Source organism: Podarcis erhardii (assembly GCF_964252035.2).
Source record: "Podarcis erhardii genome assembly, chromosome: Z".
Classification (NCBI taxonomy): domain Eukaryota; kingdom Metazoa; phylum Chordata; class Lepidosauria; order Squamata; family Lacertidae; genus Podarcis; species Podarcis erhardii.
The window spans coordinates 17,781,689-17,799,135 of record NC_138504.1 but is presented as its reverse complement, the minus strand read 5'-3'; the positions used below and the strand labels follow the sequence as shown (position 1 = coordinate 17,799,135).

The 17,447-nt window shown below is 46.2% G+C and overlaps 1 protein-coding gene across 2 annotated transcripts in view; it reads right to left on the bottom strand.

The window, feature by feature from the left end:
* Positions 1 to 1,647: 1,647 nt before the first annotated feature.
* Positions 1,648 to 17,447, bottom strand: part of TNMD (tenomodulin) — a 41,009-nt gene continuing 25,209 nt past the window's right edge. For both annotated transcript variants that reach the window (XM_081848164.1, XM_081848163.1), the window contains exons 3-7: positions 7,913 to 8,053; positions 6,597 to 6,698; positions 5,279 to 5,432; positions 4,117 to 4,307; positions 1,648 to 2,980 (exon numbers count right to left, since the gene is read on the bottom strand). In XM_081848164.1, coding sequence (XP_081704290.1) covers positions 2,771 to 2,980; positions 4,117 to 4,307; positions 5,279 to 5,432; positions 6,597 to 6,698; positions 7,913 to 8,044 — 789 coding nt within the window. In that variant the 5' untranslated portion in view covers positions 8,045 to 8,053 and the 3' untranslated portion in view covers positions 1,648 to 2,770. The remainder of the gene's footprint in view (positions 2,981 to 4,116; positions 4,308 to 5,278; positions 5,433 to 6,596; positions 6,699 to 7,912; positions 8,054 to 17,447) is intronic.

Sequence of the window (17,447 nt, the reverse complement as noted above, 5' to 3'; positions counted from 1 at the left end):
AAAGGGCAGGACTCGAACCAGTGGATTCAGATGACAAGAAAGCGGAAGAACTTTTTGGCAACAAGAGTTGTTTGGCAGTGAGACTGTGGTGGACTTTCCTTCCCTGGAGCTTTTTAAGCAGAGTTTGGATGGCCATCTGTCAGGGACTATTTAGCTGTCATACCTGCATTCCAGGAATTGGACTAGTTAACTCCTTGGGTGCTTCCCAACTCTCTAATTGTATGATTCTATAATTTAGATATAGACAAGAAGTTTCTTTCAAAGGACTGCCCTCGTGTGGCTGTTTAGCAGGCTGCTAGAGTGGAAAATGATTGTGTTTTCTACTTCATGAAGCCACAGCATGGGACTCTAGCGAACTGAGAGGCTGGGAAAACTGCAGTGGGTCTAAGTAATTGTGGTTGGTTTTTTACTTATTTATTTAAAAAAATACGTTTATCTTTTCCTGTAAAATTTTGCAACCAGTCAGAAAAGAGTTCTGCTCTAGAGTTTGGGGCATCTAGCTGTGGCACTTTAGGGTGGCTTTGGTTGTGCTGCCCTAGCACAGTTACACCAGTCACTTTGGCAATCAGCTGGGAGAAAAGAGTTGGAACATGAATATGTGCAGGGAAGTTACATAAGCTGTGCATCTAAAAAGCTGCCTTCAGACGAGACAACTTTGCAGCCTAAGCAAAAGAAGTAGTCACTGGATTGGTTCAACCTTTTGCCAGTAAACACAGTACAGGATGCTGATTGGTATGTGCACAAGAGGTTTCTGGTGGGCGGGGTTTCTGGTGTGGGAAGAGAAGAATGTTGGCCTCCGCACAGCAAAATAAAATAAGGGAAACAGCAATTCGAAAACTGAACCACTCCAAAGGCTCTGAAAAAACCTTTGCTGAAGCACTCAGGGAAATGTGTAAATATCATCACTCTTCATCCAAAGCAACAGTCATTTACTATCTCCTACAGGAAATAGGAAATGATCATTTTCTCTGAACACAGAAATCTGCCTTACAGCAGGCTCAGATTATCTGCCCACTCCAGGGATGGGGAGCCTGCAGCTCTCCAGATGTTGTTGGGACTCCATCTCCCATCATGCTCACCCATGGAGGCCAGGCTGCCTGGGACTGATGGGAGCTGGAGTGCAGTAACATCTGGAAGGCAACAGGTTCCCTAACCTGGTCTACTCTCACTGGATCCCCAGAATGTTGGGCAGAATCAGTGGCCTGTCTACAACTCAAATCTACTCAGAGTAAACCCACTGAAATTAGTGGCACTACGTTAGCCTAAGTTAACATGAGTAGAACTGACAGCAGATACAACCCAGAATCCTGCTATGTAATTACAGTGGTGCCCCGCAAGACGAACGCCTCGCAAGACGGAAAACCCGCTAGACGAAAGGGTTTTCCGTTTTGGAGGCGCTTCGCGAAACGAATTTCCCTAAGGGCTTGCTTCGCAAGACGAAAATGTCTTCTGAGTTCCTGCGGGTTTTTCCCCCCTTTCCCCCCCTTTTTCTAAGCCGCTAAGCCGCTTATCAGCTGATCCGCTAAGCCGCTAATAGCGCTAATCCGCTAAGCCGTCAATGGGCTTGCTTCGCAAGACGAAAAAACCGCTAGACAAAGAGAATCGCGGAACGGATTCTTTTCGTCTTGCGAGGCACCACTGTATATATTTTTTAGAAAGCTGGATGTGGCAAGAACAGTTACACAGCTCCAAGGATGGTGATTATATGGTAGACCCACAATTTACGCACATTTAATTTGTGCGCATTCAGCTTTATGCATTAAAAAAAAAAAAAAATACAATGCAAAGGGGACGGGCATCCGGGTGGGTGGGTGTAAACCTTGGCAATCCCACCCACCGTTGCACCCGATGGGTCTTGACCAGGGGTCAGCAAACTTTTTTAGCAGTGGGCCGGTCCACTGTCCCTCAGACCTTGGGGGGGGGGCAGACTATATTTTGAAAAATATAGTCCATTTAATTTAATAAATGAACGAATGAATTCCTATGCCCCACAAATAATCCAGATGTTAAATAAAAGCACACATTCTACTCATGTAAAAACACTAGGCAGGCCCCACAAATAACCCAGAGGTGCATTTTAAATAAAAGGACACATTCTACTCATGTAAAAGCATGCCTTAGTTTGCCTACCCATGGTCTTGACTATTTTAAATTTTGGCTTTATGCACTAACCCCCATGTAAGTTGCAGGTCTGCTTCACTGGGAACAAACTGGCGACAATACATTTTCAGAAGTACTTCAATAAATGGGTTTCTTAACACATTTTGAAGCCCCCCCCCCACATCCACACACACACACACACACACACACACACACCACACACTAGCAGCCCAAGCTGCTCCTTGATGTCCGACCAGCAAAGTTGGGACATTTTGTGGTGGCCTTTTGATGATGGGCATTACCAATCCCCACTGGTCTCAGGGTGACTGTCTCAGAGGTGCCTACTGAACTGCAGTAATAGCAACTACAGCAGTGTTTCCCAAACTCCCCCCACCCCCATGAACAACTTTGAAAATTATTGTGGATGCCCTAATCATTCTTCTGCCTGTTGCAGCCATTGTGTTGCATGATGCAAATGCTGTATGATTTTTAATTGTATTTTTACAGTCATGCCATGGACTACCTGGATGAAGCTCTTGGACAATAGTTTGGGGACCCCTGAACAAGATGCAGTGTTGGTAGCACACAAGTGCACCCCATAGGGAATTCCCTGGGCGGTACTTGGACACTGCAGTATATCAGGAGTTACCTTTTGGGGGGCTGGGTGTGCTTACACTCGGCCCAGCATCCGCGCTACCCACCAGTTGCACGGCATGATTACACGGCAGATGACCCTCCCTCCTTGGTAACAGTAAGGGTAGGGGTAATACCCTAGGAGAGGTTCACACACCCTCTGGCAGTATCGATGGGCACGGCGGCACTGGGCACAGCAATATCCTCTCTCGTCCCACAGGGGATGGAACTCCAGTCCATTCTGTGACTGAAAGGGGAAAACAAGGAGGGCAAAAAGGCAGGAAATCAATCTCATTTGTACAGAAGGAAGAAAGGGCAGACATACCTGGGAAGGGGCCATCGTTAGTGACGGGCAAGTCTCTTAAATTCTATGCCTCATTTCTCCAATCTTAAATTCAGTTTTTTCACATTTCCACATCTGTTTGCAATTTTTTTTAAAAGGCCAAATGAAAACCCATCCCCAATACATACCACATTTATACTGTTATTTTTGCTAACATATGCATTTTCATGCACACTTTACCCTAGTGTATACATTTTTGTACACATTATGTGGCTGGAGAAATGAATTGCAACATATGGAGGAGTGCAAATTTCAGAGGAGGGTTGTGCTTTGTTTCAAAAAGTGCCACTATGCAGGTCTGCCTTTAAATGCAAATTAAGTTTAATTTCTCTTCCATCCCTAACCCATAGCATTTAATGCCTTGTTTCTGGTAAAGCAGAGTGCACAGAGACCTATGCTGTGTGGCTGTATATAAATTTAATAAGTGAATAGAATAGCAACACCTGGAATAACACAGGTTCCCCATCCTTGAGTTGCTTCCTCAATGTTTCCTCCTCAAGAAGCTCAGTCCCAGAGCTCAGTGATGAAAATGGCTTGATCCCAAAGACTTATGTCAGGGATCACCAACATGACACCAACAAGGCCCATTGTGCTCACTAGTACATCTTATGGCACCTTTGAATGTCTCAGTAAACACCCCCTCAAAAATCCACAACGCACAAGGGACGGTTGGCCCTTCCTGCTCAGTTCCTGTTTGCACTGGCTCAGCCTCTCCTGTATTGAACGTGTCATCATCATTGGATACAGGGAGTAGACATCCACCCTTCTTTCCATTCTGGGCAGAAGAGAGCTGCAAAGAGCTTCCTTCTGTGACCAAGCTTTTGTGGTGGCTAATATTGGTGCCTTTAAGAAAAAACTACTTGATGGTGATGAGACCACTGTGGCGCTGTCCCTTCCCCCTCTTTTAGATGTGGTAGCCATTAGTGTTACTTCATGCCACGTGTTCCCCAGGCAGCCATTTTGTGACTGCTGCCCACAGCACTATCTTAAAATTCTAAATATGCCCATGGGCCTCAAAAGGTTGGCTGCTCCTGACTTACGTAATCGTTTACAGGGAAATCCTCTTCTGTGAGCTGCCGGGCCTGACGTTTGGTACTTGGTCTTACATCCTTAGCCAAGTGTTGCTCTTCCTTTTCCTCCTGATGTCTAGCCCAGTCTTGCTTGTCTCTCAGAATCTGGTCGTCTTCCTCCTCTTCCTGACCTTCATTTTCAAAGTCAAGAAGTTCTGGCTCTAAGAGGCAGAGAGAAACAAGTCACCATGAATTACTTTTCTGGTGGAAATTAAAGTGGTTTATGGCTTACCGCTGGAACCAGTTGTGTGCTAATTCATGCATAAGAGCACCTTGACTAACTGTCATTGACAGATCATACAGAACTGTGCTTTAATGGCAGCTTTTGTGTCTGGATTTTTACTTTTTAAAAAATATATATGGCAAACCTATTTTAATGCCTGTTCCAGATCAGAGAAAACCAGTGTCTCAACACCACCATTACAGGACTCTAGTATGTAAGCAACCATAAGCTAGCTCTGTATTTTGACGATGCCTCCTTTTCAAGTTGCAAAAGATTCTTCTTTCCCCCCTGGAACACACGAAATATAATAATAATAATAATAATAATAATAATAATAATAATAATAATAATAAAATATTTATACCCCGCCCATCTGGCTGGGTTTCCCCAGCCACTCTGGGCGGCTTCCAACGAAACACTAAAATACAATAACCTATTAAACACACTTATACCCAAAACAAGTTCAAGAAGTGAGCTATACATTATTTTTGAAGGACCCCAAAGAATGAGCCACTGTTGTGTGCCTCTTTTCATGTCCCTGAACCCTTGGTAATATTATGCAGAGATGAGAACCAATTTGTCATATCCGAAAAAACAGCTGAAATATGCAAAAGTAAGTGTAAATGCTAGAAAGCACCAGAAATAAGGGTGGGGTGGGGGAGGAGAGAGAGATTATTCCTGGGTGTCAAGGTTGACGGCTCTATATCTTCAAGTTTAGTTTCAAGCTGATTAGGAAACAGAGGTGAGCTTTGCACAGGGCAAAAACACGACCAACCATACTGCAATTGACGTCAATATGTCTGAATTCAGTTTTACTGTGGGCCAAAGAAGGATGTCTTTATCTGCACTGATAGGTAGGCTGCAGGTTCGTCAACATGCTACAAAAAGGAGAAGAATAAGTGGCCTTACCTCTTAATAAGGTCGGGTGGATCCAGTACACAGTCACATTTTTGCAGAGCTCAAAGATCTTGGAACCTTTCAGGAAATCTTTATTTTCAATAGGCTTCTCCCCTGGAATCCAGACTACAGACTGCTCGAAATAGGTATCTGTAATTTCTTCATCCTGCGAGAAATTTTTTAAAAAATGTCTTTTTCTTCATTTGTTAACCTAGAGAAACAATTTCATAGAGCTGTATTTCCCATACATTTCATATCCGTGGCACTATTATTTTGGACTAAAACTGGAGGCCCACCTCACTCTTTTCTAAAACATTCTCCTTGTAGCTTTGCAGGTTGCTCACATAAAGTTGCCACTCAGTGTTCCGCCTTCCACTTTGCCCAGACATAAAGGGCATGAGAGGAAGCTGCCTGACTGAAATACATATCTATATCCCACAGTGGGCAACTAGATCCCTCCAGGAAACCTTATAAATCCAATGTTTCCTACTTGGAGGCCTCATTGTGCTCATCACGGCTAAAAATGTAGGCTCTCTCCTAAAAGGAGGGCTTCTTTAATACATTATTCAGAATCAAACTGGTCCCATGAAGAAGGTCCCAGATTCAGTCTTTGGAATCGCCTGAGAAGGCTAAGAAAGAACGCTGCCTGAAACCCTGGAGAGATGCTGCCAATCAGGGACAACAGGAATAAGCTAGAATCGGGTCAGCAAAGCTTACCTCACCTGGGCTGGTTCACTCCAACGGAGAGCCCTCCATGGACCGGATTGCACGCGTGTGTGAGTGTGTGCATCAGCGATTTCCGGCATCTGCACAGACGTGATTTCTGGCGCTGTGGAAGCGAGTCCCCACGCCGTGCTGTGCCGGTTTAGTGCAGCGCGTGGGGACTCACCGAGCGGGGGGCTCGGTTCGGGGGCAGCTCGTGGGCCGGTTAAACGACCCCCGTGGGCCGCTTGTGACTCATGGGCCTTAGGTTGCCGACCCCTGAGCAAGATGGACCAATGCTCTGACTCAGTATAAGGCAGATTCCTCTGTTTCTATGCATCTTAACTATTTTGACAAGCTGAGGAATTTGGGTTAAAATATTTCATTTAGCCCTTCAGTTCTGCCACTTGTTTAGCTGGACCAGTTTCATCTCTGGAACTAATTCCATCTGGACTGCTTTAGTTAGGCCCCTGTTTGGCATTTAGCATATGCTGTGAGTATATCTGCCTGGTCTGTGAGAAATTTAAAAGCTAATGGGATTACTCTCGGTCTGTACTTTCCATGCTGTTATAAATCTCTGGCTGTCCTGGGTCTTATTTAATTCAGGGAGTTATTCATTTTTGCATACTTCCAGCTCCTCCATGTCCACGTTGGATGTTTCAGGAATCCCTTTAATCTGGTTTCGGATGAAGCACTTTGGGTCTCCCACAAAAAAGATGCCTGTTATTCCCTAGTGGAGCAGGAAAAAAACTCTGGTGAAGAGATCTAAATGCATAAAGTCCTGCAGTCATTTTATGGGTATAGTTGAATTCAGGGTAAGATACACCATTTGATATTTCAATAAGGTGGGCGCTGGATTTTATTGATGGGGCCAAAAGTCTAGGCAGCATTTAAATACTGGCCATAGTATGTGGTTCTTTCCCTGCAACGAATATATAAAAAATAAAAGCAATATGAAACAAAGAATATTTTTATTGTATGGTTTCTATGCTATGTTTTCACAGGGCAATAGCACATCCTAATGAGCACCTCCTTCCCCTGCTCCTGTCCCCCCCCCCCTTGCAAACTTTCATTGCATAATGGCTAAGATTCCTGAGCTAGAAGTCAGGAAGCCCTGGGTTCAAATCCCACTTATGCAGTAATCTCACTGGTTGGTTTGTCTGACAATCAATCCGATCTAGTCTGCCTCCCTCTTGCAATACTCAACTACTTTACAGCTTATAGTTCATGTGCTATAGTTCAAGCTATAGTTCATGTGCTATAGTTCAAGTTTCCCCAGTAATGGTAAAGATGTGTCTCTAGAAAATATGTGAAGTGCTTTGGAAACTCCGAATGGGTACTCTATATAAATGCTTCGTTATTACTGCAAGTGGGATGTACAACAATGTGGTATTTTACTCTCAGCCTGGGGAGGCTGCATCCTTGTGTACTGAAGAAAGGGGAATTTAACAAAAACCTCATGGCACACATTTCTACAAGCTCTTCTGGGCTTGATCAGGCCAATTCATTCTCTCTCTCTCTCTCTCTCTCTCTCCCCCCCCCCAATTCCTCACGTTTCTCCCTCCCCCAACACCTCAACATTCTCTAAGTCCTAAAAGCTCATATGTGGTTGTCAGGCTTTTATTTTTAAAAATCACACACTTTTGTATATGTACATAGTGATACATAGTGATTCTCCACTACCTTATTTTTGGTTGGCACTCAATTCATGTGAGTTCACTATCAGTATACCATAGTCGTTAAATCATGGGATGTCCATTGAACTGTTTATAACAATTGGCTTTCAGTGTGCAGACCCAGTGAGTTTTTTTAGAAGTACATGTACTCTTCAGGAATAACTCCACAATCTGTCCCTAACGGGTGCCCCAGAAAGTGAAAATGCCTCACTCGGTACTCTGTTATGTTTGATTTACCACAACCGGGGACAGAAATGACAATACATACATTTTTGAAGTCATGTATTTCCAGAACCTCCTTGTTGCCCTTTCCAGTCTGAAAGATCTCTGTCCTGGTTAGAGGGTCTATCTTCATCAATATCTTCTGCTTCTCTTCTTCGCTGAAAAATGTGTGCTCCATGTCATAGATCTGAAATGACAAAGTGGGAAGAGGGAGGAGAAATGCAGAGGGAGTAATGGCTGTGTTTCCCAAAGACCTAGGATGTCCTTTGCAAACAAGCGAACATTTCCTGCTAGCCAGCTTACTAGTCTGGTTCTTGAAATATCTCTGCCAATGTAACCTGTTACAAGCCCTCACTTAGTCTTCAGTGTTCAGATATTCCAGGGCAGGCAGAGATACCCAGTTTATTTTTCCTTTGGATGAGAGAAAACTGGAGCCTTATCGTTAGGGTAAAGGTAAAGGTACCCCTGACCATTAGGTCCAGTTGCGGACAACTGTGGGGTTGCGGCGCTCATCTCGCTTTACAGGCCGAGGGAGCCGCCGTTTGTCCACAGACAGCTTCCAGGTCATGTGGCCAGCATGACTAAGCTGCTTCTGGTGAACCAGAGCAGCGCACAGAAACGCCATTTACCTTTCCACTGGAGCGGTACCTATTTATCTACTTGCACTGGTATGTTTTCGAACTGCTAGGTTGGCAGGAGCTGGGACCAAACAACGGGAGCTCACCCCGTCATGGGGATTCAAACTGCTGACCTTGAAATCGGCAAGGATACCCCACTGCAAAAGAGGGCAGGGTTTCTGCACCTTTAATAGTTGTGTAGAAAAGGGAGTTTCAGCAGATGTGACTTCCTGTGCAAGCTGTACCTGCTGGGATTTTCTGCACAACTATTAAAGATGCTGGAACATAAGAAGGAACATAGGCCTTATACAAAGTCATTGGTCTATCTGCCTTAATGTTGTGTACAATGATTGGCAGTGGCTGTACAAGAATTTAGGCATGCGACATCCCAGCATTGCCAGGTATGGCAAGGAGATTGAATTTGGTACTGATGCTCTGCCCTGCATTCTTTTGCACTTGGGCATCTATTTATATCTTTGCAACAACAGCAAAAGCAGCAACAATTCTGTTTACAAATATATGAGCAGGACACCAATGGGAGAGTGGTAGATGCTTCTCCAAGGTTCTATAGCACTGCACCTTGGGGAAAAGACATTGAGCCCATTGGGAGCAGGAGAAGATAGCAGCTTTGGGAGATGGAAGGTTTAAATGAGGGGAAACTGCATGCGGTGAAAGAGCCAAGACCACTTCTAAAACCCTGCTCAAAGAGGTAACTACGAATGGGCATTCTCAATTTCAGTGTCAATTTCTCATTTTTCCAGTCTTAAATTCTGTTATCCACATTTCTGCATCAATTTGTGGATTGGAAAAAAAATCCTCAAGAAAAATTACCAGTGTTTTCTTACTTGTTTCTTCCAATATGGCACTTTTTTGGTATGAAGATTTGACCAATGTACACATCTTTGCAAGCCGTTTTCCGCAATATAAAGTACAGTTGCATGTTGATTTTAAAAAGTATGCATCTTTGCAAGCCGTTTTCCGCAATATAAAGTACAGTTGCATGTTGATTTTAAAAAGTATGCATCTTTGCAAGCCGTTTTCCGCAATATAAAGTACAGTTGCATGTTGATTTTAAAAAGTATGCATTTTTGTACATATCGTTTGGTTGGAGAACTACAACACCAAATTCAGCATGTTGCTGATGTCGAAGGATAATTATGATTCAGTTTGCCTGTTGATTTGAAAAGTGCATTTAGGTATGAACAAAGTTGAGTTTCTACCACATCCTTACTGGCAACTACTGTTTCTCTCACAGAAAGTGCCAAGCACTCATCTCAGACACCAACCATGCAGGTGACTTGCCCGTTCATGTGGCATGACCATTACCACTGTAAGCGTGAAGGTTCTCTCGTGGGAAACCAAAAGTTATTTTGGACAAAACCATAGCACATAAGCACATAGCACATAACCTGAGCACATAAGGAAAATGGATTTTGCAGTATGGAAAGTTTAAGGTGAGGTCTTGGAAAGGAAGAACGTGCCAGGCATCCTCCAGGAACAAGCTGTGCTTCAGATTACTTGCAGTGGCATCTGAAGAAAATTTGGGAAAGGATCTTGAAATTCCAGTCTTTACATATGGAATGTGTTTTTTTTTATTTTAATGACTTTGGCAGTGTCCACATCTGAAGCTATTTCTTAAAGAGAGAAAGAGACCTCATGCAAAGTTCTAAATCAGTGGGTAGGATTAACGATGAGAAATGTCAAAGAGATTACAAGTCTCCTAAAATTGCCATTCCTCTGTAGTTAGCAAAAATCTCATTTATTATTTGTTTCTTCGCTTGTTAAATTTGCTTTCTACCTTTTCAATAAATGTCCTCTTATAATAAGGTTCAGATATTCTGGAAAAAAAACCCCTTGTGGTACTGTTTCATCTTTTTCCTACTCTATGCCACAGGAAATTCATTTATGGTGTCAGTTTCCTCTAGAGGAGAAAGAGAAAGAGAGAGAGACAGAGAGGCTCTTGTGGTGTGTTTATGTTTTTTTACAGATGTTCAGGTTGAGCAGGTTTTACTGGAGTTGGGGGGGGGCATCACCACATCCATAATGGCACCTGACCTGTCTTTACCCATCTCCCAAATTTTCCTGGGTCACATATCTCCTCAAGCTGTTGCCTTTTGGCTCCCCTTGTACTGAGCCTCCATGAAAAATCTGGTTTATTTTATCTATTTCACAAAAATTATACATCACTTGATTGTTAAACACAAACAAATCCTCAAGGCAGTTTACAATAAAAAAGTAAAATGTCCAGTAAAAAAAGTTCATAACGAATATTTAAGACATTCAAAAATAATTAAAATCAACGATAAACTAAAAAAACACAACACAGAGTAAAACCCACGTCAACATTCTACATGTCTAGGTAGGCTTGCCTCAACAAAAATGTTTTTAGCAGGTGCTGAGAAGAGCATGGTGAAGTCTCTAATTCTCATTCTGGCAGGTGGGTGTTGTGACTCTTATTCCAGATACTTGGAATAGCTCATTGTTCGTTCTCATCAATTGATCAGGCGCCACAAAGTCTGCAAGTGAGAGCCACTTTGCATTTCAGAATGCTCTGATTCATAGCAGCTCTTTCCGTTTGTGAACTGTTGTTGTTCACCTTCCGCACAAATATTGGAGGGAGAACGAAGCTACAGGGTATTAGTTAGGACTCTGGGCTCAGTTGTCCTACTATACCTGCAGCCCTATCAAGACAGAACTGTCAAGTCACTTATTCCAGAATTTGCCAAGCATGCCCCTGCTGTTATTTGGGAGCCCTCCTGCTCGTTTTGCTGAGACATCTGTCCTCAAGCCCTACCTTTATGGTGCCACTGGCACCCTAAGTAAACTTGGAGTTAAAGATCAAAGGTCTGTGCTCTGTCAGCAGGCTAAGACGATGCTATGACAAACAGAGCAATGACAAACATGGGAGCTTTTGGCCCCCAAAAGAGAGTCCAGGGTCTTTTCCATAGTTGTCAACTTACAGATTTGAAAATAAGGGACCAGCAGCCTCGAAAATAACGGATCAGCAACCAAAATATTTTTTTTTAAAAAAATAATATTTATTAAGAATTTCCAATTATAACAATATAAAAAAACAAAACATCCAGATTTAAGATCTTATTTTCCATAACATCTTTCCAGGACTTCCCCTCCCCTCCCCCTCTTGTATTCCAATTCTTACAAATAAATTCAGCAATTTATTATCCCAAATTTTAACCTTATTATCATTAGCCCAATTTAAAAATATTTTCCCATCTCCTAAGATCGACCTATTCCCTTCCGCGCGTTCCCCCCTTTAATATACATGTGATGGGATAGTGAGCGGCTTGTGCGTAAAAGCTTGATCCCTCTGGGGTTTGGCTGGTCATCCAAACCGATGCACTAACGGAGCCCCCAAAGCATGACTCCGTCAGTCGCTGGTAGTATCTGACAGTGGACGCCTACGGAATTTACGCCAACATAAAAGCTCTTTGACAGACATGCGCTTTCGAGACTCTCTGCGTGACAGTTTCCGGCGAAGGGTGGGCGTTCCCAACGGGGGTCCCGTTACCTCTCCACTACTCTCACTGGAAGCATCCCAGAGCCTCCCCTCCGCTGTGACTCCTGCACTCCCCCTGCTGGTTCCCTCTTCTACTGCAGATTCTCTCCTATTCTCCTGTAGCCTGTCCACCACCTGTCTCTCCGATGGCAGTTCCCTGACATCCACCTCCCCCCCAGGGCCCCCTTCACCCCCTCCCGCCTCCTCTCCCACTGGCGGTGAGGGCGGAAAGCCCCTGAAGGAACTCTCCTCGTCGTCCGAGGATTCTAACACTTCCAGCCACGGCGTACCGTCTCTCTCCCCGTCTTCCTCTTCTTCGTCGGAGTCGGCTTCTTCACCCACCCCTGACTCTGGGAACCCTTCAAACTCTCCTTCCTCATCGGTGGTCCCAAAGTGTTCCCTTCTAAATCGAGCCACGGGTTGCGGTTTTCTTGGGAAACGCTGATGAAATGTTTCTATTAAAACCTCGTCATTGACTACCTCTGCTGGTACCCAAGTGTTTTCCGACTCTGCTTCCCCCTCCCATTCTACCAGATATTCCACCTGATTCCCCTTCCACCTGGAATCAATGATTCCTGCCACGTTCATGTCGCGCTCTCTCTCTTCTATCACGGGCGTTTGGGTGGCCTCTCTCTCACGCTCCCCCCACTCGCGTCCCTCTCGGTACGGCGACAGTAATGACCTGTGAAATACTGGGTGTAATTTCATGTGACTGGGCAGCCTGAGTTTGAATGCCACTGGGTTGACCTGCTGTATGACCTCAAAGGGTCCCAATCTTTTGGGCCTCAATTTCTTACTCCCGCCCTTGAACGGTAGCCCTTGGGTGGACAACCACACCCGGTCCCCCACCCTTATAGTTTCACCTTCCCTCCTATTTCTGTCTGCTTGCTTCTTATATTCTTCCTTGGCTTTCTCTAAGTTAAGTTGAAGCTGACGGTGGATCGCCTCCATCTCTTCAAAAAAATATTCCGCCGCCGGCACGCTCCACCTCTCCCCTCCCTCTCCTGGGAATGCCCGGGGGTGACACCCATAATTTGCCAGGAAGGGACTCATCCCTGTGGACACGTTCTCCGCGTTGTTGTAGGCAAATTCTGCTAGAGGTAACTTATCCACCCAATCATTTTCTCTGTCTTTTACATAACACCTCAGGTATTGTTGTAAAACCCCATTTGCCCTTTCCGCTTGCCCATTGGTTTCTGGGTGCCGGGCAGTTGAGAAATTGAGTTCTACGTGCAGTAAGCTCATAAGTTTCCTCCAGAACCTGGAAGTAAATTGTTTCCCTCTGTCGCTGACCACCCTCAAGGGGGCGCCATGCAACTTGAAAATATGTTCTACAAACAACTTGGCGGTTTCCTCCGCTGTGACTGCATGTGAACAAGCTATAAAATGACACATCTTGGTTAATTGATCTACCACCACCATGACAGCTGTTTTGCCTTTGGATTTTGGCAGGTCCGTCATAAAATCTATGGATACTGCCTCCCATGGCCTTTCGGGCGTGGGTAAGGGTTGTAATAGCCCCGCTGGCGCCACCCTCTCTCCTTTCGCTCGCTGGCACCTGCCGCAACCCCTGACATATTCCCGTACGTCCTCCCTCACCTTGGGCCACCAAAACTCCCTGGTAACCAACCACATGGTTTTGTGCTGTCCAAAATGTCCCGCTGTGGGGCTGTCATGCAACTGCTTGAGTACTCTGCCCCTCAGTTCCCCGTCGGGTATGTACAGTGCCCCTTTGTAATACAACGCCCCGTTCTTTTCTTCGAACCCCCCTGTGTTCTCCTCTGTCCTCCGGAGCTCTCTGAGTTTCTCTTGGGCGTATTCATCTTTCTCCGTACCCTCTATCAGTTCCCTCTGCCCCACCAATGCCGCCCCACACACCCAGCGGTCTTCAGAGATTACATGCCTTGCCTCAGGCGCTCCCTCCCCCTCTAAGTACTCAGGTTTCCTGGAAAGAGCGTCCGCCCTCACGTTCTCGGAGCCGGGCACGTAACGAATCTCAAAGTGGAATTTGGAGAACTCCTGGGCCCATCTCACTTGTCTCTGGTTCAGCACTCGGGCTGTTCTCCAGTATTCCAGATTTTTGTGGTCAGTTCGGACTTGAACCTTGTGCTGCGCCCCAATCAGCAAGTGCCGCCATTTCCGGAATGCTTCATGAATGGCGAGCAGTTCTCGGTCGTACACTGTGTAGTTCCTCTCTGATTTGTTCAACTTCCGCGAGAAGAATGCACACGGTCTCCATTCAGACGTATCTTTTCCCGGCTGGAGAAGAACGGCCCCCACCGCTCGGTCTGACGCGTCAGTCTCCACTCTCATTGGTTGTTGTAGATCCACGTGCAAGAGTTGCTCTTCCGACGCAAACGCCTGCTTTAAGCGTTCGAACGCTTGTTGCGCTTCTCCCGTCCAAACAAATTTCTTTTTGCTACTAAGACAATCCGTGATGGGCGCTGTTAAATGGGCAAAGTTTTTGATGAACTTCCTATAGAAGTTTCCGAAGCCCAGGAACCTTTGCACGTCCTTCTTGGTCTTTGGTGTTTTCCATTCCAGTACCGCTTGAACCTTGCTGGGATCCATGGCCAATCCCTTGTCAGACAACCGGTACCCCAGGAATTCCACCTCCTTGGTATGAAACTGACACTTCTCCAGTTTCACCCACAGCCGGTTTTCTCGCAGCTTGCTCAGTACCTCTCTTACATCTCGCACATGCTGCTCCTCATTGTCTGAGTACACCGGAACGTCATCTAAGAACGCTACGCAGTTCTTGTAGAGCAGTGGCCCCAGGACGTGATTCATGAATGATTGAAAACAGGCGGAGCCCCCTTGTAATCCGAAAGGCATAACGGTGTACTCAAAGGCCCCCAAGGGGGTGAACATAGTGGTCTTCCACTCATCCCCCTTTCTCACACGTATCAAGTTATATGCCCCCCTAAGGTCCAGCTTGGTAAAAATTTTCCCTTTTCTCACCCGTGTTAGAATGTCATCAATTCTGGGCATAGGGAAAGTCACTGGTTCTGACACTGCATTTAGGGCCCTGAAATCACATACAAGCCTGGGCTTGCCTGTGTTTTTTTTGTCCACAAAGAACACTGGGCTGCCCCCCACCGCTCGTGACTCTCTGATGAAACCTCGCTTGAGATTCTTGTCAATGAACTCCCTTAACTCCTGCATCTCACTGTCTGACATTGCATACAGCTTGCCCACTGGCAATTGTGCTCCTGGGAGTAAGGTAATTTGACAATCAAAGGGTCTGTGCGGGGGCAGTTTATCTGCTTCTTTTTCGCTGAATACGTCAAGCAAGTCAGCGTATTGTGGTGGCACCCTCCCTTTGTCCACCACTTCCATCACTGCTAGAGTGCCCCTGGCGCCTGCCTGAGCCTCTCCCTCCTTGCAGTGTTCTAGGCAATGTGCTGATCCAAAGGAAACCACTCTCTGATGCCAGCCTACTAGCGGATCGTGTAGCGCCAGCCAGCTCATACCCAAGATAATAGGAGCTCCTCCCAAGGTGGCTACGTTAAACGCTATCAGTTCGGTGTGTCGTGCCACCCTCATTATCATTGGTACAGTCTGTTGGCTCACTTCTCCACCCAACAGCTCCCTCCCATCAATCGTGGTAACCTGCAAAGGCTTACTCAATGGGATAGTCTGTATTTGGTGTGCAGCTGCAAACTCTTTGCTCATGAAATTACATGAGCTACCTGAATCCAATAGCGCCTTTATCTTCAGTGGGTGTCCGTTTGCCAGTTCCAGCAACACCTCTATCACAAGCGCTGGTCTTGGAGGTTCCGGCGTGGGCACATTCATTACTCCCTGGCCTGGCTGCTGTGCCCTGATGTTGGCAACCAGGCGTTGGCTTTTACTGGCTCCGTGATTTCTTCTTCCTCCTTCCCCCCAACAGTTCCCGCCATCCCTTGCCATTCCTTCCTTTGCGGACAGACTCTGGCAAAGTGACCTGGCTGTTGGCAGAGATAGCATCTCTTCCCGCTCTTTCCCTCCTTCTTCCGCCCTTCACTGGTGTTTGAAACTGCGCGCGCGCGCGCTGTTCCAAGTTCCATCGGCTCTGCTGGCGGGAAAGGCTGCTCCGGAATCTCTGGAATGCGGAAGTCCTTCCAACGTTCCCCCTTTCCTTCCCGCTTTTCCATAGCTCTAGCTTCCTGGCGTGCCCCAATGGACAGCGCTGATTTAGTCAGCTGATCCATAGACTCCGCCCTAGGCGCCCGGGAAAGTTCATCTTTCACTGCCGGAGAGAGACCTTCTTCAAACAGCATTTGAATAGGTTCACTAGCAAGGTCCCACCCAAGTCTATGAATCAGCATGGTGAACTCAGTCCAGTACTCACGTACAGATCGGCTCCCCTGTTTACACGCCATTAACTGCCTGCGCACCACTCCCTGCTCGATCTCGCTGGAAAACATCAAGTCCATGGCGCGGAAAAACTTCATTGTGTCCTTTAAGATTTCATTATTGGCTGCCATCAGGGGCCGAACCCAGTCCCTCGCCCCTCCCTCTAGATGGCCAATCACGTACGCCACTCTAGAGTTCTCGTCGGGGAAGTCATCAAACAGTAGATTGAGAGCATATTGCATCTCTGTCCTAAAGGCTTGATAGTTCCGGGGATCCCCCCCAAATTTCTGCACCAGTCCAGGCACCCGTCTGGCAAGTGGGGTGGTCTTCCCCTTATCTGCATCTTGAGCCCTCCTCTCCTCGAGCCTCGCCGTTTGCAGTGCCAGCTGGACCTCCAACGCCCTGTACCTTTGTTCCAGGCTTGGATCTGCGCCAGCTCCCGCTCCTGCTCCTCCGGTTCCGGATGGTTCGCTCATGATGCCTTCTGCTTGCACAAGCTGCTTTCAAGGACTGTCAGATTGCTGTGATGGGATAGTGAGCGGCTTGTGCGTAAAAGCTTGATCCCTCTGGGGTTTGGCTGGTCATCCAAACCGATGCACTAACGGAGCCCCCAAAGCATGACTCCGTCAGTCGCTGGTAGTATCTGACAGTGGACGCCTACGGAATTTACGCCAACATAAAAGCTCTTTGACAGACATGCGCTTTCGAGACTCTCTGCGTGACAGTTTCCGGCGAAGGGTGGGCGTTCCCAACGGGGGTCCCGTTACCTCTCCACTACTCTCACTGGAAGCATCCCAGAGCCTCCCCTCCGCTGTGACTCCTGCACTCCCCCTGCTGGTTCCCTCTTCTACTGCAGATTCTCTCCTATTCTCCTGTAGCCTGTCCACCACCTGTCTCTCCGATGGCAGTTCCCTGACAATACATAATAGATTAAAATATAATAAATTAAAATATGATTTTGATTTTACAGCCTTTGGATTCCAAATCCCTCCCCCTTTTCCTGGTTGCGTTTCCCGTATTGATCAACATCTGATGTCTTCCTGGAGTTCCCACATTTATTTAAGCCATAGTCCTTTACCAGTCTTCTTTAATTTTAAATGTCCAATCTT